Here is a 23788-nt window from a genome sequence, read left to right as displayed (position 1 = left end):
CAGACATAGAGAGAGAGTCTTTAAAGCAGAAAACTTTATTTATGCATCTTTTATTATTCATTGTCTGCTGATAAGCTGCAGCTGGTTTGGCAAAGCAGAAGTGGTATTATCTGTCATGCCAATGAAGCCCAAGCACAAACTTTAACCTTTGTCATGATAGGCACTGGCCTCTTGCTTGGCTAGTCAAGACTCAGGCTGCTCCGTTTTCACTGAAACGGTGATCCGCCACATGCCTCAGCTCAACGTCATAAGCAAAACACCACCGACACACATGCCACATATGAGTATAAATATACATGAAAACACAGCTGGCTCTTCCTTGATATAGCCTAAAGGCGAAAACAATCCACATAGTTTACACTTCTGTGTATATTGCACCGGTTCAAAGTTTTATTCCACAACATCACAAATTTGATAAAAAACGAATAAGGGGAAAGTGTGTATTTTTGTAAATGCACTGCTGTGAATGATATTTCATGATTAAAAACCAATCAAGGCTCAACAGAAGGGATGTTTTCTGCAGTTGGTCCAGTAGTTATAATTTTGAGTTGAGCTCCAAAACAGTATGACCAGTCACAGGTGAAGCGAATAGATGGTAAGCAAACAATGAGTTCTTGTAATCAACGTGTTGGATGCAGGAGAAATGGGCAGGAATAAAGATCTGAGCGGCCACTTTGTTATGCTGTTAACGTGTCCATGGCAACAACAGAATTTTATTCCGCAAAACTTAACAGTTTCCCTCACCTAGAGAACAGTTTAGGGATTATATGCAACACCCTTAAAGGAGAACTCCGGTCAATTTTAACATTGAGCTCACTTTTTTGTACATTTGGAGTGCTGTCAGTACAGACAAAAACGACAAAAATCGGTGTTGCCTACACCGTGTTATCCTCTTTTTAAAATTCGCACCCTGTTGACTTCAATGGGGCAAGTTTGCCCCGTTCGAAGTCCACAGTAGTCGATTGTCGAGTTCGCGCGCGCGATCATTGGTAAAGTAATATAACTAATGATCGCGCGCGCGATCATTGGTAAAGTAATATAACTAATGATCGCGCGCGCGAACTCGACAATCGACTACTGTGGACTTCGAACGAAAACAGGAAGTAAATACAGGTATGTGAGCTGGCTGAATTAACATAATTTTTATTAATATCTTTCACATCTACTGCAGTCAGATTGACCGTGGTCACTCTTAATAACACCACTCGCATGGCTTTGTGCACTTGTAATGACAAATCAAGGATGTTAAGAGGCTAAAAGCAGGTTTAGAACTTGCCCCACTGAAGTCAACAGGGTGCGAATTTTAAAAAGAGGATAACACGGTCTAGGCAACACCGATTTTTGTCGTTTTTGTCTGTACTGACAGCACTCCAAATGTACAAAAAATGAGCTCAATGTTAAAATTGACCGGAGTTCTCCTTTAAGTCATTCCCTTGGGTAAGGGGAAATCATGCCTTAAGTCTCATACTTAAGGGAGAAACGTAAGGTGCTTTATGCTGCTCCGTCTTGGTGCCAGATAACACAGGACACCTACAGGGCTCTTGTAGAGCCCATGCCTTGGCGGGTCGGTGCTGTTTTGGCAGCACATGTAGGACCAACATAATGGTCATAATATTTTGGCTCATCATTGGTGAACACTACTGTTCAAAAGTTTGGGGTCAGTAAGATTTTTTTTTGTGAAAGAAATTGATACTTTTATTAAAGGTACAATATGTATGATTTTTGCAGTAAAATATCCAAAAGCCACTAGGCTATTTTGTTTAGTTGATTACTTACAATATCCCCAATGTTTCCAACTATTTGTAAATCGTGAGAAAATTGCGATTTTAACCAAGGAAACGGGACGTGTGAGCAGGGGTGAGGAGTCGCCAGTCAATGGCGTCATATCCGCGTTACCCTCGGTTTCCGCTCGTACTGCCATAGTAACCATGGCGACAGACGTGGACAACTGGGTTATGCTTAGCAGGACGCTCATGCTGTTGTTGTTTTGTTCAAACATTTTGAACCATGGCAAGCAGACTTTGAGACAAAAAGAGGACTGGAACGAAGATCAACATCTTTCGAGATGCCGAGAGCTCCACGTCCGCGACTAACTTTGACTTGACAGAGACGCGAGTGTTGCATATACTTTTTTAGACAGGTGAGCAAATGTACATAAAACTAATCAATGTTATTTAGTTCAACATGATGAAATGTTAGAATATGATCTGTATGTTATTCTAATGTTGATCTAGCTCACTGCTAGTCTCATATAGCCAACAAAAAACCTAACTAACAACATTCAACACACTCAAATGCCGTTTAGTGTGATAGTGTAACTGTTAGAGCAAGTGAAACAGCGCTGCGTTACCTCAAGTTTAATTCGTCTAATAAACTGAACTGTGTGAGTATTAATTCAGCACTTGCGTGAAGTTTGGTAGAATGAAATGTCCTTATTCCTTAAAGGTCCCGTTCTTCGCGATTCCATTTTTCAAACTTTAATTAGTGTGTAATGTTGCTGTTAGAGCATAAATAATACCTGTAAAATGATAAAGCTCAAAGTTCAATGCCTAGCGAGATATTTTATTTAACAGAAGTCCCCTTTCAAAGCATACAGCGAACGGCCGGTTTGGACTACATCCCTCTACTTCCTTTTTTAATGACGTAACTAGAACAGTTTTTTGACTAATCTCCGCCCACAGGAATACACAAAAAAAGGGGGCGTGGTCTTGTTGCGCTCCCACGGAGAAGAAGCACTTCAGCTGCGCATGCATCTCCAATTTATGGTAAGAGGCGTGACCTTTCCGGGCAACGTGCGATAAGCTGCTGTCGAATCACAACACAGGAACCGCTGGCACAATCAGAACTCGTTACGTATTTCTGAAGGAGGGACTTCATAGAACAGGGAAGTCATCAGGCCGTTTTTTGGACAGTGAAAACAGCAGTATACAGATAAGTAAATTGTGTGAAAAATACTGTGTTTTTTTACACGCGAAACATGAACACATGTCATATTGCACACTGTAAACACAATCAAAGCTTAAAAAAAACACAAAGAACGGGACCTTTAATATCCACGGGACTCGCGTTGCGTGTGACACTGGTATACGTCTCTCATTAGCAATCGCGCCCTGCTTCACACCACAGTCATGTTAAAATCATCAATGTATTATGCACTCATCCATAAAAGATCCATCAGCTTGACGACAAGATCCATAATTCCGCTTAATGCTTTGCGTCATCGATATATACGCCTTTGTTATTGTAAGAGGTTAGTGACCCCTAGCGGCGAAAAATCCTACATATTGTACCTTTAAGCAAGGATGCACAAAATTAATTAAAAATGGCAGTAAAGACATTTATAATGTAAAACAATTTTTTTTTTGCAGCAGGCATTTCTGTAAACTGGTCAGAAACTCTCTTACACTGGTCCTGGGCCAGAGGGCCATCCTTTTTGTTCTATAAGTGTTTATAACTTCATGGAGCTGTTGGTGTTCCCTGTGTGGGTGTTCCTGGCTACATATAGTTTCTGCTTCCCTTGTTGCTGTCTGGCAAGTTGGGTTTTTTTCACACTGACAAATGATGCATTTCACCACTAAGACAGCAGAACGGCTTACGTTCAGTGTCATTAAGTCGTTCCTCTGTAGAGTAGAGTACAGGAAGACAGCAAGGCCGAGTTATCACAGGAGTTTAGCCACAGATGGGAAAGAGTGAACTTTCTGTGTCCTTTTCTTGTGCCAGAATCTGTAATATAGACAGAACTGTCACCATCGATTAATCGATGTCAACAGGCCAACCAAACTGTGTCTCAGGGGCAAAACTGTGGAGGAAATCAATACATCCGAACACATTCTCTACAGAATGTAAAATATTATACAGAGAAAGAAAAGAAAATGGCAATTAAAAACAGACAGAAGGAATGAGATTAGAGAAGGAGGGAAGAAAGGAGATGGTGCTAATGACGGTCATTCAAACAGCAGGAAGTGGTTTCCTCCATCACAGGATGTAGTAGAAACAAATCTGTTCCTCTCTCTGCATGGTTTCGAGCAAAAGCATACATACATCATCCTTTACTTTTAAAGGCAAAATGTACTGATTCCGCACGTTTAAAAACATCTATAATCTTCAGTGTAAAAATTAAAATCTGATATTATGTGCCAGAAGAGTTTGTCTTTCTTTTCTGTTTTTTTGGTATACTTTTTAAATTGAGAGTGGATGTGACTCCCTGCTGACTTGTCCAGAGTCCAGACATGCTTCACTGATCTTGATTTATGTCTTTAGATGGATTATCATCTACATTTACCATCATGACATGTATGAATTAGTCTATCAATACTACTCTCAAACATTCATTACCAATTGTTTTTGATAAACCTTTGTTAACTTCAGGGAAAAAAAACATAAATTGTAGATTAATAAATAAATAAAATATATTTAAAAAAAGAAAACAGGAATGTATTATTGTACTGTATATACATATATATATATATATATATATATATATATATATATATATATTATACTGTATATTATTATCTATCAATTATATAAATGATAAATACAATAAAAATATATTATAATAATATAATAAATATTTAGTCTTTCATTCTGTCAAAGCCATGATAACACAAGTCAACTAAAGGCCTCTGGACCTCAAGATATCGTAAATACTAAGGGTACATGAGGATTAAAAGGGTTATGGCATGGAATTTTTATTTAAATAATTAATAATGTACCTTGAGGTTCACTTATAGTACAAAAAAAAACCTAAACAAATAAATATGTGGAAAAACAATTATTTTCAACCTTCATTCTAAACCCTCTGTCTGAAATGATCCGTTTTTAAGGGGCGGCTCCTTCAAGGCTTGTCAGTAAACGGCCACTGTTATGATTGGCTAACGTCATTCCATAGGAAACAATACCAGCACCCACTCGCTATTGCACGTGAGTAAGTGTTTTGAAAACATTATCCAAATAAAACCGTCATTTACAGACAAAGCATTATGAAATCATTTACTGACGGTTTGTGATGCAGCTGCTGTCAGATTTAATACAGCTGACTGCTTTATCTTTCAACAAAAGTTTCTTTGCGAGCTCTCATTACATTGTGTCTCGTTTACAAAAAAAAATGCTTAAACCCCCCCCCCCCCCCCCCCCCCATATAATCCTCCGACACGATCCGGACTTAAAATAAACCATCCACTTTGTTTCCGACGCTGGGATCCTTCTGAAGTCTGTATAGACACGCAAACGAGCTGTTTAAACTAGACAATGTTCAAAGCAAATGTTCTTTCATTCTTTCATTAGTCCTGTTGACAGACTGAAGTACGTTGAGAATGTCAGAAACTGAACCCGCTATACTGTATCCAGTGTGACAGTGTCACAGTGATTATAATTGGATCTATTTTCTTTTGATGCAACGCAATGCTCACATCCAGTGTAGGCAAATGTCAGCAGTTACGCGAGTGAATGCCAGTGGGCATGGCCTATGGTGTGATGATGTATAATTATTCGTTGATTACTTGCTCTGGAGGCATGCATATGGAAATGTATTTGTCCGTGTGACTTCACAGGTCACCCAATATCAGAACGAGCTATTTTTCAAGCTTGATTAAATAAATGCTTTGTTTATAATGAGGACGTTTTAAGCTATGAAACATGAAGGATGTTGTACAAAGACCTCTTATATGTCAAAATATCAAGGCAAATTTGTTTTCTCAAGTCATAACCCCTTTAAACAGAGTGTCTCTCTCGCACACAAACAAACAGACTGTCAGTTATCAGCAATCAGTGCTGCTCATGAGGCATTTTTAAGGCTGAATCCAGAAACCTCCTGCTTCCTCTCTCAGGCACCTGTGTAAATTCACAATCAGCACACCATTCCCAGCTGCAAAAGAGCCTTGATTACGTAGAGAAGGTTCCCTGATTACAGTGTAAGAATATGTTCGCTGCGATTACTCAGGGTACGTTACAATCACTCGATCGAATAGACTGCCCTACAACACAGGGCATTCACAGGGTATTCAGCCAGTTACAATGCTATTTGCAGTGCGTCAGTGGGTACCAAGTCTTTACCATTGAAAATTTGGTAATGCTTCCTTTTACAGTCCTGTTACCCATGTACTTACTATGTACTTATTATAGTAATTTTAATTACTGGGTAATAACTAGGTACTAACCCTGAACCTACCCCTAACCCATGTACTTACCTTATATTAGCCAGTACTTTCTAGGTAAGTACAAATGTAAGTACTGTACTGTAAAAGGAAGCGTTACCGAAAATGTCATAATTTTGCAAAGGAAACAACTTTACATCAATATATCAATAGAGCCCTACATGAAGTTTGGCTAAAATAAATTTCATTTCAAAAGCTACTGGCATCTTTATTAGTAACAATTAAAAATACATATATTGCAAATTAAATTGCATTTATTTTCATTTTAAAGTTTGCAACAGTAATTTCTGACAAAATGTAAGAAGTTTTAAGCTATTTAGATTCATTTCACCTCTCAAAAGTGTAGAGCATTACGTGAAACACAATAAATCTCATATGCCATTGGTCAGACAATAAACTCAAATTCCATTGTTTTAAAAGGACCCCAGAGATATTGTGTTTTTACCTTTCAGGGGGAAACCATCTGCAAATCTGCAACTTATAATTGTTTCTACATATTAATTTCACTATTTGTATTGAGATCTCACTATTAGTACAGAAATACAACTGCAACAAACACATATGGATACACACACACATTCAGCAATGTGAACAGCTCAGTGGGTCAGCATTAGGAGATGCTGTGCTGCCCTTCAGGAATGTTATATAACACACAGCCAGGGACCACAATCTTCTATTTTTACACGAGATGGGAGAAGGGCCGTCTCAACAGACATCTTCAGCACACACACACACACACACACACACACACACACACACACACACACACACACACACACACACACACACACACACACACACACACACACACACACACACACACACACACACACACACACACACACACACACACACACACACACACACACACACACACACACACACACACACACACACACACACACACACACACACACACACACACACACACACACACACACACACCTGAAACCATCAGCTGCCCAGGATAGACAATAACATGATTTCAAAAACTATGGGCCAAATTTATTAAACAGAGCAAATTAGCATGAGAGCAAAAAAAAAAAAAAAAAAGCACAGATGGGAGTGGAAAGTTCTGCGCGTGATCTACTGACAAGACTCAAATTAAAGAACACAGACGCATCCGGATAATTTCCATGACCAACGCAATCTACCAAGAGCAGCGCAAATTAACATCTGGTTTAAGACGTAATTTTTGGGGGCAGTAAATAATGGTGAAAATACCAGTAAATTGATGAGCGCAAACCTTAGTAAATCACCTTGCATGATTCATTTAAATACTCTCCTCCCATAAATTTTGCACCTGAAGGGGAAACTCCAACAAATGCATATGCAATAAGGTCAGTCGCAAAGATAATTGTGTCCATGCCTTTTCAGCACAGATTTTTCACTGCATGTCTTTAGTAAATCCTGACAGCAGTCTTTTAACACCAAAAAAGGGTTTGCGCTGACACACGCTGTAAGTAAATCTGGGCCTATATAAGTAATGATGTCAATTGAATTAAGAAAAATCGATGAATATTTCCACAATGATCATAGATTGCACATTGACAGTAAAGGTGAATCTAATGTAGAGCTGTGCCAGTGAGCGTGACAATCGCACCACCACGATGGCATGATACCAGCAGCGGTGGTATGCAGTTTTACGTGGATATTGGGACACAAGTTAAGTACAAAGCTTTGTTTACCAAAGAAATGAATATTAAGCCATATGTGGGCTTTGTATTCTTTCTTGTGATCTGGCTATATAAAGTCATGTGAAAAAGAAAGTACACCCTTTTGAATTCTATGGTTTTAAGTATCAGGACATAATTAAAAAAAACTCTGGTCCTTGATAGCTCTTACATTTTGGTAAATACAACCTCAGATGAACATCATCACATGACATATTACACTGTGTCATGGTTTATTTAACAAAAACTAGGCCAAAATGGAGAAGCCATGTATGACAAACTATGTACACCCTTACTGCTTCCATAGGAATTAAGAGGGTACCGTAAGTAGCAGTCAGGAGCTTCTAATCAAATGCCTTTAATTAATTGATCATCAGTGACCAATTCTATAAATGCAGAAGTTTTGGCAGTTTGCTGGTCTAGAGCATTCAAGGTGTGTGTTAACACAAAGCCAACGAGAAAATACATCAGAAATTATCTTGAAGCAATTGTTGCTGCCTATCAATCTAGGAAGGGTTACAAGGCCATTTCCAAACATTCTGAAGTCCATCATTCTACAGTGAGGAAGATTATTCACAAGTGGAAAACAATCAAGACAGTTGGCAATCTTTTCCAGGAGTGGACGTCCCAGCAAAAATCACCCCAAGGTAAGACCGTGTACTGCTCAGAGAAACTGCAAAAAACCCAAGAGCTACATCTCCGACTCTGCAGGCCTCAGCTGGCATGTTAAATGTTAAAGTTCATGGCAGTACAATTAGAAAAAGACTGAACAAGTATGGCTTGTTTGGAAGGGTTGCCCGGAGAAAGCCTCTTCTCTCTATAAAGAACATGGAAGCACGGTTTAGGTTTGCAAAGTTGCATCTGAAAAACAAACCCACAAGACTTCTGGAACAATGTCCTTTGGACAGACGAGAATAAAGTGGAGACGTTTGGCCATAATGTACAGCACCACTTTTGATTTGGGCTTGTTTTGCAGCCACATCTGGGCACCTTGCAGTCATTGAGTTGATCATACTCTATTCAGTATTCTACAGTCAAATGTGAAGCCATCTGTCCGACAGATAAAGCTTGGCCGAAATTTTCCCAGAAATTGGATCTGAATGAACGCCGTGGTGATGGCAAGAAACCACCCGATGCTTTATTTTAGCAACGGATCTAGTATTCTGATCTAGTATAATGTACAGAGATGTCTGATTTAAAAAAGTTTTTTTGGAAAGATAACAGCCAATTTATTTTAAATAATTATCGACAGATAGAGAGAGGTTGTGCATGTGCATTATCTGCGTCTGTGCTAGGGATGGCGAAAACTAAACATTTTCTTGACCGACCACCGAGCCTCATTAGCCGGTTGAAACCGGTTAACAGATTAGTTTAAAATATGCTACACTATTTGAAATAACAGCCATTTCGAGCCGCACCTGCAATTTCGCAACTCTGTCGCATCTCTCTGCCTCCCACTCACACACACACTATAATAGTCTCTGAGCGCTGTTCATCACATTTCCTACCAGCTAGCATAGATGACACGGTAGGTTGGCTTTGGCTACCTTTCTCACCCGAAGAGGCTTGCGGGTGTCGCGTTTTCAGGTGATACATCATAGATGATGTGCTACTACTGTATTTAAGCACCGTATCACACAAGTTGCAACTTACATCTGTGTCATTCTTTTTGGTGAAATGGTCCCACATACTACTTTTCTTTGCACGCTTCATCCTGTCGTTTGCCCTGGCTCTAACCTCGAGTGTTTTAGCCTGTAGCCTTTACTTTTCGCAAACCTTGTGAGCGCGCGAACCCAAAACGCTGTGACCTCGCGCCAAATGTTTTTATTGGTTTATTAAGTACAAACAGGCGAGTTATGAAAAATTGAGTGTGAGGGATTTGTTCACTTCACACAAAAATATCTTGGAATGAGATGGCTAACTGTAGTAGCGTTTAGTCCACTGTCTATATAATAGCCTAATTTAGAGATCACTTTTTTTTTACCGACTACCGACGTCTTTGAGCGGTTAATGTTGATACGGTCAACCATCGGTCAAACGGTCATTGGTTTACATCCCTAGTCTGTGCAGCATCTCTCTAATAATAATAAAGCTGCAAGTTTAAATGCTTCAAAAACAGATACATTACCACTTTGCTGTAGCTTTTTAGCTTTTCAGTATGTTTCTGTGCTTCTGAATGTTTATGTGTTTGTGCAACGTGATCTCCGATCTCTTTTTGTGTGCGTGTGTGTGTGCGTTTCAATGAAGGCTGCACATTAATATAAATATAGAAAGATGATCAATCTGTCCCCTAACACTACCGGTGGTTCATTTGACTAGTAACAGCCAGATTGTGTCTTCATGTTCAAATTTAATTTGTTTTAATTATTTGGTAACACTTTATTTTAAGGTGCTTGTAATAAGCAGTAATTAACAGTTAATAAGACACTTATAAGACCTTATAAGATGCAAATAAGATGCATATAAGCATTAACTACTTCATATAAGGGTTAATTAAAGGTTCAGGCCCTGAAGAGATCAGGGAAACTACTCCCTCTTGGGAAGGTACATTTTTTAAGTGACTGGGAGTTTGTGTTACCATTTATGTTTGTTCGGCTGTTCTAAAAGTGCAATGTATTGATACTTGAGAAATGTATTATTTAATTTAATTTATTTATTATAATTAGTTAATGCTTATATGCATCTTATATGCATCTTATAAGGTCTTATAAGTGTCTTATTAACTGTTAATTACTGCTTATTACAAGCACCTTAAAATAAAGTGTTACCAATTATTTTTTTAAACAAATGTGTAAGTTTAATAATTTGACATAAAAGATGGCACTTAAGGTAAAAACAATCCCCTTAAAAAGCTTTTTTTAAAAAGCCCATGGAATTAAATTTAATGGAGCAAATATCTCCCCATAATGAGAAAATTAATTTCTGTCAGAAGGTCGCCCTAAATTTTTGGCTGTGTTCCTAAAAATGTAACTGTAGAACCTGCAAGAGTTGAAAGCAGTTTAAGGAAGCGCCTGACAGCAATATCTATGATTGCATTAATCAGCTCTACTGTGACATAATTAGCTGACATGCATGCCGTGTTAACTTGTCAACAGGAGGTGAATTGTGTCCTGACACATTTGAATTGATAAACATCCATTCGTAATGTGATCTGTTAACAACACAACTAAGTAACTGCACTAAAGGGTCACCGAACATACACAGTGTCTCCAAGACATCCAAGGCATCTCCAAGACAATTCAGCAGATCAAATGGACACACACTTAGAAAACTTTGTCTTTCATAAGAAGCCCATCACCATGATAGCGATCAAAGAAACCTACCATGAATCAATCTCATGACAGCGTCTGTTGGACAGATCCAGCATGCACACTTGCGTTTATCACGAGTTACTGAGTGCACTAAAGAGAAGTCATGCATGAGCACTCAAGGAATGCTGTCAGGAAAGATTCGGGTTTCCCTTTATTAAGCCTGCAGGACACACACACACAGACAAGCTCAGCACTTACCATACATTGCTCTTGATGTTAGTGAAGGTGCTCTCTCTTCTCAATCCTTCCCTGCAGCGTCTTAGATGCAGCCACAGAGAGATTTTTGGAGACACTCAATCTACACGCTCATACACATGCGGTCTTGCTGCTCTGACGTCTGGAATTGATGCGATGCAAAAACGGGAGCATTCACACATGCTAATGGACAGTGATGGAGAAAGCTATGATGCTGCTGGGATGACTTTGGCTATTGCACACGCCTGCACATACAGGTCTCAAAAGAATAAAGCTCATTTTACATGCACGAGTGTACACCTTCTGCTCGCCAATCACCACTCAAAGAAGGAGGAGCCAGAGAGAGAGAGAGAGGAGGAGAGAGTGGGTTGTGCTCATTCATTCTCAGCAGAAGCTCCTCCCACATTCTCAACATCTCTCTCTCTCTCTCTCTCTCTCTCTCTCTCTCTCTCTCTCTCTCTCTCTCTCTGGTTGTGTTCAGATTCAGAATCAAATACTAGTGTACTGCTTACAGTAGAGTATCACTGATTCTTAATAAATGAAAAAAAAGAAAAAAAAGAAAAACTGACATATAAATAATGTCCATATTTAAAGAAACATTACAATGTCCTGAAAGAGAAAAGAGCCATTTATTCTCAATATTGTCAAAAATATTAATGAAAATACTGAAAACAATGTATGTACTGCAAAAAAACATACACTACCATTCCACAGTTTGGGGTCTGTGACTCTGTAAGAGGTCTCTCATGCTCACCAATGCTGCATTTATTTGATCAAAAATACAGTATAGTAATATTGAGAAATATTATTACAATTTAGTATAACTGTTTTCTTTTTTAATATATTTCAAGAATAAATTCTAAAATGTATTTATATTCATTTATTCCTGTGTTGGCAAATCTGGAATTTGAGCATCATTACTCTTGACTCATGTCACATGATCCTTCAATAATCATTCTAATATGCTTATTTGCCGATCAAGAAACATTTCTTATTATTATCAATGTTGGAAACAGTTGTGCTGCTTAACATTTTTGTGAAATACATTTTGTGAATACATTTAAGGATTCTTTAATGAATATAAAGTTAAAAAGAACATTGAAATAGAAATCTTTTGAAACATTATAAATGTCTTTACTGTAAATTTTGATCAATTTAATGCATTATTGCTAGATTAAAATAATAATTTCTTCTTCTTTTTTTATTAAACTTACACCAAACCTTTGAATGGTAGTGTATAAATAGCAGAAAAAAGCCCTATTCGGACAGTAATTATTCATCAGGAGGTTGTCTGTAAATAATAATAATTTGTGTCGCTCTTTAGAACAACAAACTCACGCATTCAGATCGATCATGCATGCAGGACAAACAAACCTGGAAGTTTACTTCTCACATGGTATGGATTAGATACGACATTATATATTAATATAAGTAAAGATCAATTATTTTAATTTACTGTATACACAATACTATACATAAATTCATATAAATCATAAATTGTACAAATATTTAAAATCTCTGGCCTTTACGAGAAACTCTTTAATAAAATATATAAATAAATAGAAAATGTTATGCTTTACACACCTGTTGCAACTAATTCAGCCATTGTAAGTGTGAATGGCTGTCACATAGCAGTGGTTGAAAAAGATTTTTCCATCAGTTCCTCCTTCTAAACTTTATTGATTCAGACAGGAATTAAATTCCCACACGACCTTGGAGTTTGTCTAAAAACAGTAGTTAATTCAGCCTGGAATTTTCTCCAGGGACATAAGAAAAAAACACTAACGTTTCCGAATCAGATGGCAATTAAATCACAGACTACCACCTGTAAATGCTGAAATTACTTAACGTCCCCCTGGGAAATAATTACCGCAAGAATAGGGCTTTAGAGCAGTATGTTAGTATGCTATTCCAAGCATAGCCTTTCTCTCTCTCAAACTGCATGGTTTTCCTCCTGCAATCCATCATTCTCCTCCTACACACTCTCTCCTCCTCTCACATGTGTGTGCTGTGGAAAACATGCTACACACAAACAGCACCGCTGATGTGTAGGCTTTCACACATGCTAAAAATTCTGCTGGCAGTGGCACTAGATTGCCTTCGAGTTATGCAAATACAATGACAGACATCTTATCTGAAACACTTTTAAAGGAACATGGTGTGATTGTATCTAAACAAGATCAAAACTAGAATATATCAGTGTCATTATTGTTAACTAAAACAGAACTATTAAAATGGCTTTTGTTCAAGATAAAAATCAAATATAAATATTAGATGAATAACTTGAAAGAATTTTTGCCTTTGCAATTAAAAAAATAAGTTACTAAAATGACTAAAAACTGAAATAAAAATAAATTACAGCTAAACTGAATTATTTAAAAAATGACAAACACAAAAAAATCACTGACACTAAAATGAAACTAAAAACTGATAATATAAAAAAATAAAAGCCATTTTAAAATACGAATAAATAGTACAATAATATATAAATCAACACTGCTGGACTACAATAGTAATCAAAGGTTTTTTTGAATGTCAAAGCAAATCTGATGCAAATACTAAAAATGTCAAAAAACTAAAAAGATAATATTCATTTGACACCAGTTGTTGTGCTGGAGCAATTATGAATGCACACATTTTTTGTGACATTTATACAGGAATTTGGCTTGGCCAATTAGCAACTAAATGTGCTTAATTAAAACCAACCAGAGCACAGATGCCAAGTGTCACAGATGAGTGTTTCCAAGACGACGCAATAAATAAATCTGTCAAGATTGCAGACTCCAGGTATCTCCGCACTGTCATCACTTGCAAGAAATAATGGTGCTTTTGACTTGGATTAGTAAACAACCACATAGCAGCCACCCAGAATACCCTGGCAACCATCTAGCAATGACCCAGTACAACTTAGCAACTGCATAGCATTAGCAACACTAGCATCCATGATCCACACCAATCTTGCACCATTGCATTCATTGCACGCTTTGCATTTGCAGACAACATTCTTACACTTTGTACTTGTCTTTTCACCTCAAAACATACAATACATAAGCAGTGGCGTCTTGTCAGGTAAAAATGGAAGAAGGACAATTTAATGTTAATAAAATTGCAAGTTATTAATTTCATTTCTCAGAATGTGTTTCTCAGACATCCAATTTCACCACTGTAACACCAAAAAATATTACTGAAGTAAGTCGGAACCACCGCTGCTCTTTCCCGAACGTCCCAAATCTGCTGGTGTAATTACAATCGTTAAAACTGTGCTAAGGCGAGCGAAGGCAAAATCCATAGCAGGAGACTTGTCTCTGTTGGTAAAAAAAAAATAAAAAATGCAAATCACCATTTGAGTATTTCACTTTCAGCGGTTAGAGTGTTAAGAGCAACAACAAAAAAATCACAAAGGAGCCTACAGCCACCCTTGGCCTTGGTATATCAACCAATCATCGTGGAGACGAAAATTACACGATACGTAGATTACATGAGTTTGAACTGCTACCACTGATAATGTACCAACTACCTTAATTATAGAGAGAGATATCAAATATTTGATCGGCAACACATTTACCAAGCTACCGTTTAACAGCAGCTACAAATGAAATCAATCAGCTTCACTTAACACTTTAACACGGACATTTAAAGGGACAGAAGGATAGATGTTTGCTTCAAGTGATAGGCTAGGTTAGTGAAATTATATTGCTGTCCTGAATATGTGCCATTTTCTGTCTAAAAGTGACCCCAAAAAAAGAAGAAAAAATCCTGGGGAGGGGATCCCCAGACCTCTATTATTTAGTGTGCTTCCTCTATTTTAAAACCCACCAGCTGACACTGCATTTAAAGGGATAGTTCAACCTGAAAATTGTGTCATCATTGGGGCCTATCATACACCCTGGCGCAATGCGGCACGACGCAAGTGTTTTTTGCTAGTTTCAGCCTGACGCAGTTATCATTTTCACGTCCTGCACCACGTTGTTTATAAAGCAAATACATTTGTGCGCCCATGGACGTGCTGGTCTGAAAACGTGGTGTATTCAGGCGCATTGTTGGCACATTGTTATATTGAGGCAACTGAAATAGACTGCGCCATTGACCAACTGAAACCTGGTCTAAAGTCAATGGCGCAGTATTTTGTTATTTAAAAGGCTTATTACACAAACAGGGACACGCAGCAGCACATAAACTTGTTAAATATTAAAAAATAAAAGGATTACAATGTAAAAGATTATTATTGTGTACATAGCGATATGGTGGAATTAGGCTTGTCCTGTAGATGGTCTGCTTGAGCGCTTTAACCTCGCGCATGAGCAGATCCGTTCTCTGGAGAAGCATTCAGTCTTTCCACTTGCAAATTTTGCCATGTAAATAGGGAATGGGAGATAAGACTCTGATTGGTTTATTGCACGTTACGCCCAAAACACACCAACCAACCTTTTTTCCCCATCTTTAAACTAGCAAAAGGAAATTCGGACACGCCCTAAGTGCACTTGCGCCGTGTGCTTTAGACCATGTGCGTAGATTGTTAAAATGGGTCCCATTTACTCACCCTCAAGTTGTTACAAACCTGTATGAGTTTCTTTCTTCTGCTGAACACAAAATATATTTTGAAGAATATGGGTAACCAAACAGATGATTGGCCCCATTGACTTTTTTGGGTGAACTATCCCTTTAAGTTAGAGATTCTCAAGCCATTTGCACTTAAATGTGAAATGACATCACTTCAGAGTTGCTCCATGAGCACAATGGCATTCTACTGAGCAAATCTGATTCTGTGAGAAGAATACATCAGTATCCTAGCAGAGACAGGACCTCTTACCACGGCTTGGGCGGTGATCCAGCAGGGTACGGCAGTCCAGTGCCAACCTCCGGGTGGCAACATGTTCCGGGACAGCCATGGGCATAAGAATATCAGCTCACAAACAACTCTTAAAGTCACAAAAATATTTATTTAGATAACCCCTTGGTTATCTATAACTAACAAATGCTGAATATATAAGAGAGCAGCCTGTTGTCTTGCAACTCACATTATCCTCTAATGTCCTAAAGTACAGAATTAAGAAAGTAAACTAACTTGTTGATCCAATACTCAGAAAGCCAAATCAACCGAAATAGAAACTCCCTGAAAAGCTCCCACCAACCACTTCTGAAATAAAATTATTAAATCCTTCAAAATCTTTTTACAACAACAAAAAAACAAGCAAGCAAACTAAATCCTCTGTAAAGCGTCTGGTTCTTGCGCTTTCTCAGATCTCTCTTTTTAAAGTCAATCACTGGGTTTTTGCAGGGTGTTCAGCTCACGGCATCCCTTCAGCTCTGGGCAGATTCCTGTGCCTCGTCTCACTTGCCTTCTCACTGACAGCGTCTCCTCGGTCCGACAAACTCCCACACTTTCTTTCTCTCTGGAGTTTATTGAGACAATGATGGAGGAGGAATAGTGGAACTCATTGTGTCAGTGAGATGTTTATTAATGAGAGAGAGAGCGCAAGCGAGAGAGAGAGAGAGCGCAAGAGAGAGAGAGAGAGAGAGAGCAAGAGAGAGAGAGAGCAAGAGAGAGAGAGCAAGAGAGAGAGAGAGCGCAAGACAGAGAGAGAGAGAGAGAGAGAGAGAGAGAGAGCAAGAGAGAGAGAGAGAGAGAGAGAGAGAGAGCAAGAGAGAGAGAGCAAGAGAGAGAGAGCAAGAGAGAGAGAGAGAGAGAGAGAGATGCAAACTGGCAAAATCCAAGGTCTGTCCTAACAAACAGGACTACAAGAAGTAGGCCCAAAAGAAATCTGCACCAGCAGAAACCTTCCAAAAACAAACCTCCAGAGTCTTTTGCAGAATAGAAATGACTATAATTGACAAATGTTTCCAGTTAGTAGCACAGCACTATCAAAATCTGAACAAAAGTTTGCAGATTCCATAAAGTCATAAAGTGATTGATGTAGTAGCAATGGATCTTTTCTTACGTATTGTGGTGTACATCCAAACAGATTATCAAAAAATATATAGGGCCGCTAGGGTGGGGACTTGATCTGAATGCAATCTTGCTATCGATTGTAAGGAAGGGCCGGGTTTATGCAGGGTTTTTTGCAGGGTGCAAAAAGTATTCTCGTCTCTTCATAACATTAAGGTTAAACCACTGTAGTCACATGGACTATTTTAACGATGTCTTTACTACTACTATTAGTTATATTAGTTACCAATGATCGCGCGCGCGAACTCGACAATCGACTACTGTGGACTTCGAACGAAAACAGGAAGTAAATACGGGTATGTGAGCTGGCTGAATAAACATCATTTTTATTCATATCTTTCACATTTACTGCAGTCAGATTGACCGTGGTCACTCTTAATAACACCACTCACATGGCTGTGCACTTGTAATGACACATTAAGGTTGTTAAGAGGCTAAAAGCAGGTTTAGAACTTGCCCCATTGAAGTCAACAGGGTGCGAATTTTAAAAAGAGGATAACACGGTCTAGGCAACACCGATTTTTGTCGTTTTTGTCTGTACTGACAGCACTCCAAATGTACAAAAAAATGAGCTCAATGTTAAAATTGACCGGAGTTCTCCTTTAAAAATATCTTAAAGGGATAGTTCACCCAAAAATGAAAATTCTGTCAGTAATTACTCACCCTCATGTTGTTCCAACCCCTTAAAACTTTCTGAGAGCTGAAATCTGAACCCCTTAAGACTGAAATCTGAGAGCTAGTGAGACAGAATACTGTTTGTGTGCAAAAAACAAAAAAATAACAACTTTATTCAACTATTCATTTTCTTCCGTGTTTTCTTCCAGAATTTTATTCTGCCGGGCCTCTGATGTGAGTTCCCGAGAGCGCCACGATGCATGAGCGAGAACTGAGAAGATGACGCAAATTAATATTTGAATAAAGTTGTTATTTTGGGGGTTTTTTGCGCACAAAAAGTATTCTCGTCGCTTGATAAACGTAAGATTGAGCCACTGTGGTCACTTGGACTATTTTAACAATGTTTTTACTAACTTTTCTTGACCGGTAGAATGAAATTGCCTAGAAGCCTATGAAGGAGTGAGACAGCTCTGATTTTATCAAAAATATCTTAATTTGTGTTCCTAAGATGAACGTAAGTCTTATGGGGTTGGAACAACATGAGGGCGAGTAATTTCTGAATTTTCATTTTTGGGTGAACCAACCCTTTTTAACTGATTGGATAAAAGTGCAGTCACATTTGAGAATTTAGTCAAAACTTTGCTGGCTCACACTGAAGTCACTTTCAAACCATGCAGCTTTCTTTTGGTCATCACAGCGGATTTGTATGATGACCAACATGAGCTAAATCTGCATGTGGAACTTTTTCAGCCAAATGTGAAACATAAACATGAATGAATTATTCAAAATAAGATCAATGAGATGTGAAACAAGTGAAACAAAATATTGAATAGAGGGCGGGTTTTTACTTTAGCGCACCTCCTCTCCATCCCTTGCTCATAGCAGATTGACGGATAAATATATTCAGAAAGACAGAAAGATATTCAACCCAAGATGGCAAATTGATGTTATCAGAGAAGGAACGCCATTCCAGAGCAGAAGCAAATTTTCAGATTTTGATTCAAAATTACCATGACAAACAATTTGTTTCTGTGTATTAACTTGCACGGATTAATTGATCACCACAAGACTAGTAATGTGCTCTTACAAAGTAAATAGGGTCCATTTTGATTTCAAGACAACTTTAAAGCTCTGCTAAAACTTAAAAAGGACAGTTTCTTTGAAAAAAAGATGTGGTGTTTAAGAACTGACAATCCTCATTTCGGGGAAACTGGCCATAAATGCTTCCACCAGACACACTAAATGATGTGGACAATTAAGCACAATAGTATTACATACTCTGAATGCTAACCAGCTAATTAAAAGCCTTTCAAATAACTCTTAAATAAAGATGCTGTTATACCTGCAAAACTCAAACAGCACAGCCAAATTCCACCAAACATTCACCTAAGTCTAACTGTTGTAACCAGGCAGTTTCCAATTAGGTTATAGTAACTAAATACTGTAGTTACTAGTTTACCATGGTGGATTTTAGTAGGTTTTCAATACATTCATGATGCGATACAAAATGTTACCTGTATACTTCACATGCACTGAACCTTGGATAATGTAGAATAAAGCTCATACCGGTCATGATTGCTTTCAGGTAACGCCAGATGTCGCTCTTGCACTCCACCAGTTACTGCGACGCACCGGCGTCCAGCGGTCCAAAGCCGGACTTCACGCCAAGCAAGCGGACGCTACTTTCCGTTCACTCTCAGTAGGAAAGCCCCAGGATGGTGTGAGGCCTACCGCTAGAGCACATAGATGAGATTCAAAACAGATCCCGCTGCACTTGAACACTGCTTGCATTTATAGGTACAGTTAACAACATGTTTGTGGTTTTGTTGGTGTTATGACATCAGTCCATTGTTGTGAAAAATGCTTTTCGTGTAGCTTTCCAGTCTGTTATTGTGAGCGATTTCTAACAAAACACGAATGTAAATACTTTTAGTAATTAGGCTAATCACGTTTTAACGGCGTTTTTCTTTTCATTCAGTTAATAAACTGACTTAATAATCCTCAAATAATGTGAAGAACATCTTAAGAAATTCACTGTCTAGACAGGGTGTGTAATACCGGTATGTTCAGTTGTTACTAAAAACAATTGTTTTTGAACATGCTCGTTTGACATATTAACACTTTCATAACTATAAAAAAACCCTAATCTCATATTTTTATTTCCTCACCCGTTGTTTTCAGTTGCATAGTCTGGTAGAAAGCTCCTCTCATGATCCGTCAACGTGCCAAAATAAATATAAGTGACTCGAATTCACTGCCTCTCATGTAATGACGGTGGTTCCACACAGTAGTGATTCAGACTCACACACTTCCTCTGAAAGCTGCACTATTATAGGAAAGCTGCATAGAGGAACTCCCCACTTTCAGATTATTAATTTTTAACATTTAGTAATTTTAAAAATAGTAATAATAATAATCATTATCACCTTATTATTATTATTATTATTATTATGTAACTGCATGGATATTAATAGACAAACCAAATTGATTCATCATGCATTGAAGTGTCAGTTGCTGATTAATTTTTTATTATTAATAACAATAATAATGTGAATTAAAATAAATAGCTGAACACTTACAGAATAATTGGTAACACTTTACAATAAGTTTTCAGTAGTTAACATTATTTAACTACATTAGTTAACATGTACTAATAATGAACTGCTCTTCTGTTCTACAGCATTTGTTAATCTTTTTTAATTTCAACATTTACTAATACATTATTAAAATCAAAAGTTGTATTTGTTTATATTAGTTAATGCACTGTGAAGTAACATGAACAAACAATGAACAACAGCTGTATTTTTATTAACTAACGTTAACAAAGATGAACAAATACAGTAACAAATGTATTGCTTAGTTCATGTTGGTTAAGACATTGATGGACAAATGAAATCTTATTGTAAAGTCTTACCAAATAATTCATAATTTTCTGAGAAATGCCTCTTTGGGTTCCTGGAATCAATGGGAAAGCCTTTTTTTATAAGTCTTTTAATTGCACTGAAGTAACAGATGAAGACATATGCTAATGAAGATATTTTCTTAAAGGTGAAGTAAGCGAATTCTGAGAAAGGCTGTTTATAAGTGGATCTGACCAAGCACCACAACAAACATGTATCCAATCAGCAGTAGGGGCGTGTCCACTCATGATGGGGGAGGGGCAGGGGCACGGGAAGTACGGGTGCTGTTCCCTTTCGAGAGGTTCCTCCTATTGCGTAAGTAGCTTACGCAATGGGAAAACTCCTTTTCTCGAGAAATATTGAAGTCTTTATGTAAAACGCATAGCAGCTGCACAGCATACAGCAATGAGTGAGGCAGCTCGGTCATTGGCTGTGCTGCGGCAATTGCACGAACCTATGACGGGGCGACTCTGAACCTGCTTCCAATGAGCGTGCTTCGCGCCCGCGCGCGTCAGAGCCCGCCAAGATGGCCAAGGACTATATATTGGGCGCCCCGTCGTCTGAGTTCTTTAGATTTAATCTCCTTCAGCAAAGACCTTCTCTTCGCTGGATCCTCTGGATTTCTTGGAGTCTTTTCGCCGCCGCCGTCGACAAGCCTACAGCAGGACTGCTTCGAGGACGCCGGCGCCTTCAGCCGCCTTCGATCGCCTTCTGCTAAGCCATCCGGCGCGCATCACCTTTTATATCCTTTTCAAAGCTAACAGTGTTGGCCCCCGCGACACTTTCTAAAAGAGCAAATTACAAGGCGTTGTTTCAAATGCCTTCCTGCGCCTCGTGTCGAGGCCCTCTTCAGGACGGGGATCGTCACATCATTTGCACCCGCTGCTTGGGACCGGACCACGCAGAGGCTGCCCTTACTCGAGGCGGATGTCCCGAGTGTGACGCCCTGGGCCTCACCGAGCTGCGCGCTCGCTTCGCCGTTTTCACCGCGAAAGAGCCCACTTCCTCCGTGCTGCCATCCCCTCTGGTCGAGCCGCGCAAGAAGAAGCGCCGCTCACAGAGGCCGCCAGAGCCTCCCGAAGATTCCCCGCCGCCAGTCCAGTTCACACAGGCGGACCAGCACCCCTCCAGCGGAGCGATGGGGCTCGTCTCGTTTGGCGCGTCAGGGGATGACGACGACAAGGATGACAGCCTTTCCTGTGATGCTGCATCCGACGACTGGCCGGGCTCGTCCTTCGACCCCGCGCCATCGACATTAGCGGGCACGAGCGTGGGCTCCAGCATGGACTCAGAGATCGTCCGCATCCTATCTAAGGCCGTGGAAGACCTCGGGCTCGATTGGTCTTCCCCGGAAGAACCCGCCCGCAGCCGACTGGACGAGTGGTTCCTGCAGGGGCGCCGACAGGCCCCTCGACAAAGGCCCTCCCCTTTCTTCCCGGAAGTTCACGACGAACTCACGAAGTCGTGGAAAGCCCCGCACTCCGCTCGCCTGAAGCCTTCTTTTTCTTTGTCGCTCTCCTCTGTGGACGGCGCGAAAGAAAGAGGTTATGAGGGGACTCCGCCCCTCGAGGAGGCTGTGGCCAATCATCTGTGTCCACCCTCCAACGCTGGATGGAAAGCTAAAGCTTCTCATCCCTCGAAGCCTTGCCGGTCTACTTCAGCTCTCGCCGGTCGCGCATACGCCGCCGCCGGCCAAGCTGCATCAGCGCTTCACTCTATGGCTGTCCTCCAGGTGTTTCAAGCTAAACTTCTCCGCAGTATGGACGGGTCTGGACCTGATCCTGAGGCATTCAAAGACCTGCACAGCGCCACCGACATAGCACTGCGAGCCACAAAGGCCACCGCCCAATCCATCGGCCGTGCTATGGCTAACCTGACTGTCCTTGAGCGCCATCTGTGGCTGACGCTAACAGAGATGAAGGATGCAGATAAGGCGTCATTCCTCGACGCGCCTATCTCCCAAAGCGGCCTGTTCGGACCAGCGGTGAAGGAGTTCGCTGAGCGCTTCACCGAAGCCCGTAAGGATTCGCAGGCTATGCGTCACTTCCTGCCCAAGCGATCTAGCTCATCGCAGAGCCGCCAAAGGCCGCCTCAGCAGCAGCGAGCTAAGACGGAGCCTCCCGTCTCTCAGCCCAGACCTGAAACTGACTTTCGACGCCGCTCGCGCTCTACCAACAGGAAGCAACCGCCCGAGCGACGGGGACCTCGGCCCAAGATTGTGCTGAACCCAGAGCCTCGTAAGTCCTCCTAGCTACAGGGAGAAAAAGGGAGAGCGCGTGTCTCGCAAAAGCCGGACCGTTCTCTCCAAAACGCTTAAAGCATTACCCAGTCCCCTTACAGGCGGCTGGAAATGTCTGTACATCAGCCAATGTGCCAGCCACACAGCTCGCTCACCTGCAAACAAATGCCGTTTTTACGGCGACACACAGAAATCACATAAAGAGCCATTTTCTGCCTGTGTCATTAAAGGGTCACGTGTCCACACCAAAGTGCGCATTCCCACATATCAAAACTGTCAAAACAGTGCCAAATGCTTTCCCAGCTCAGGCTGGACGCCCCATAAATGTAGATTGTGTGCCAACTGTCACGTATGCACCACTACACATAAGCACTGTACCCACAGTTATAAACACTTCCCCAGTAAAAGCGGGAAATCCTATAAGAGTAACGCGTGTGCCCGCTGTTATGCACGCACCCCAACTCACAAACACTGTTTCTATGGCCAAAGACCTCCCGCCACGGGCGGGAAGTTTTATGAAAGTGGCGCGCGTGCCTACCACAGTTTATGCACCCCCACCCATAAGCACTGTCCATACAGTCTTAAACATTTCCCCATCTCACACTGTGAGCTTTACGGCGAGCGTGCCTGTAATCTCACACGCACCCCTGCACTCGGCATTCAACAAAGCTGCTCAGCGCGCGCCCGCGCCTCTGAGAGCTATAAGCTCGGTATTAGCACAAGGCGATTTGCCGGCGGGAGCCATGCGTCACT

General features: G+C 40.1%; 1 protein-coding gene across 4 annotated transcripts in view; it reads right to left on the bottom strand.

Moving 5' to 3' along the window:
• The window catches only part of efr3bb (EFR3 homolog Bb (S. cerevisiae)), a 40893-nt gene extending 20712 nt beyond the window's left edge, over nucleotides 1-20181 (bottom strand). Inside the window, exons 1-2 of one of the 4 annotated variants that reach the window (XM_056269274.1) lie at nucleotides 20065-20181; nucleotides 19463-19629 (exon numbers count right to left, since the gene is read on the bottom strand). In XM_056269274.1, coding sequence (XP_056125249.1) covers nucleotides 19463-19469 — 7 coding nt within the window. In that variant the 5' untranslated portion in view covers nucleotides 19470-19629; nucleotides 20065-20181. Of the gene's footprint in view, nucleotides 1-11151; nucleotides 11174-11337; nucleotides 11608-16144; nucleotides 16304-19462; nucleotides 19630-20064 lie in introns of those variants that run through there. The other 3 variants (XM_056269272.1, XM_056269275.1, XM_056269273.1) reach the window with 3 other exon arrangements.
• Between the last annotated feature and the right edge of the window lie 3607 nt (nucleotides 20182-23788).

Source organism: Rhinichthys klamathensis, unplaced genomic scaffold (genome assembly GCF_029890125.1).
Source record: "Rhinichthys klamathensis goyatoka isolate OS25496 unplaced genomic scaffold, OSU_Roscu_1.1 h1tg000281l_1, whole genome shotgun sequence".
In the NCBI taxonomy this organism is placed as follows: Eukaryota; Metazoa; Chordata; class Actinopteri; order Cypriniformes; family Leuciscidae; genus Rhinichthys; species Rhinichthys klamathensis.
This window is presented reverse-complemented; position numbering and strand designations above follow the sequence as displayed.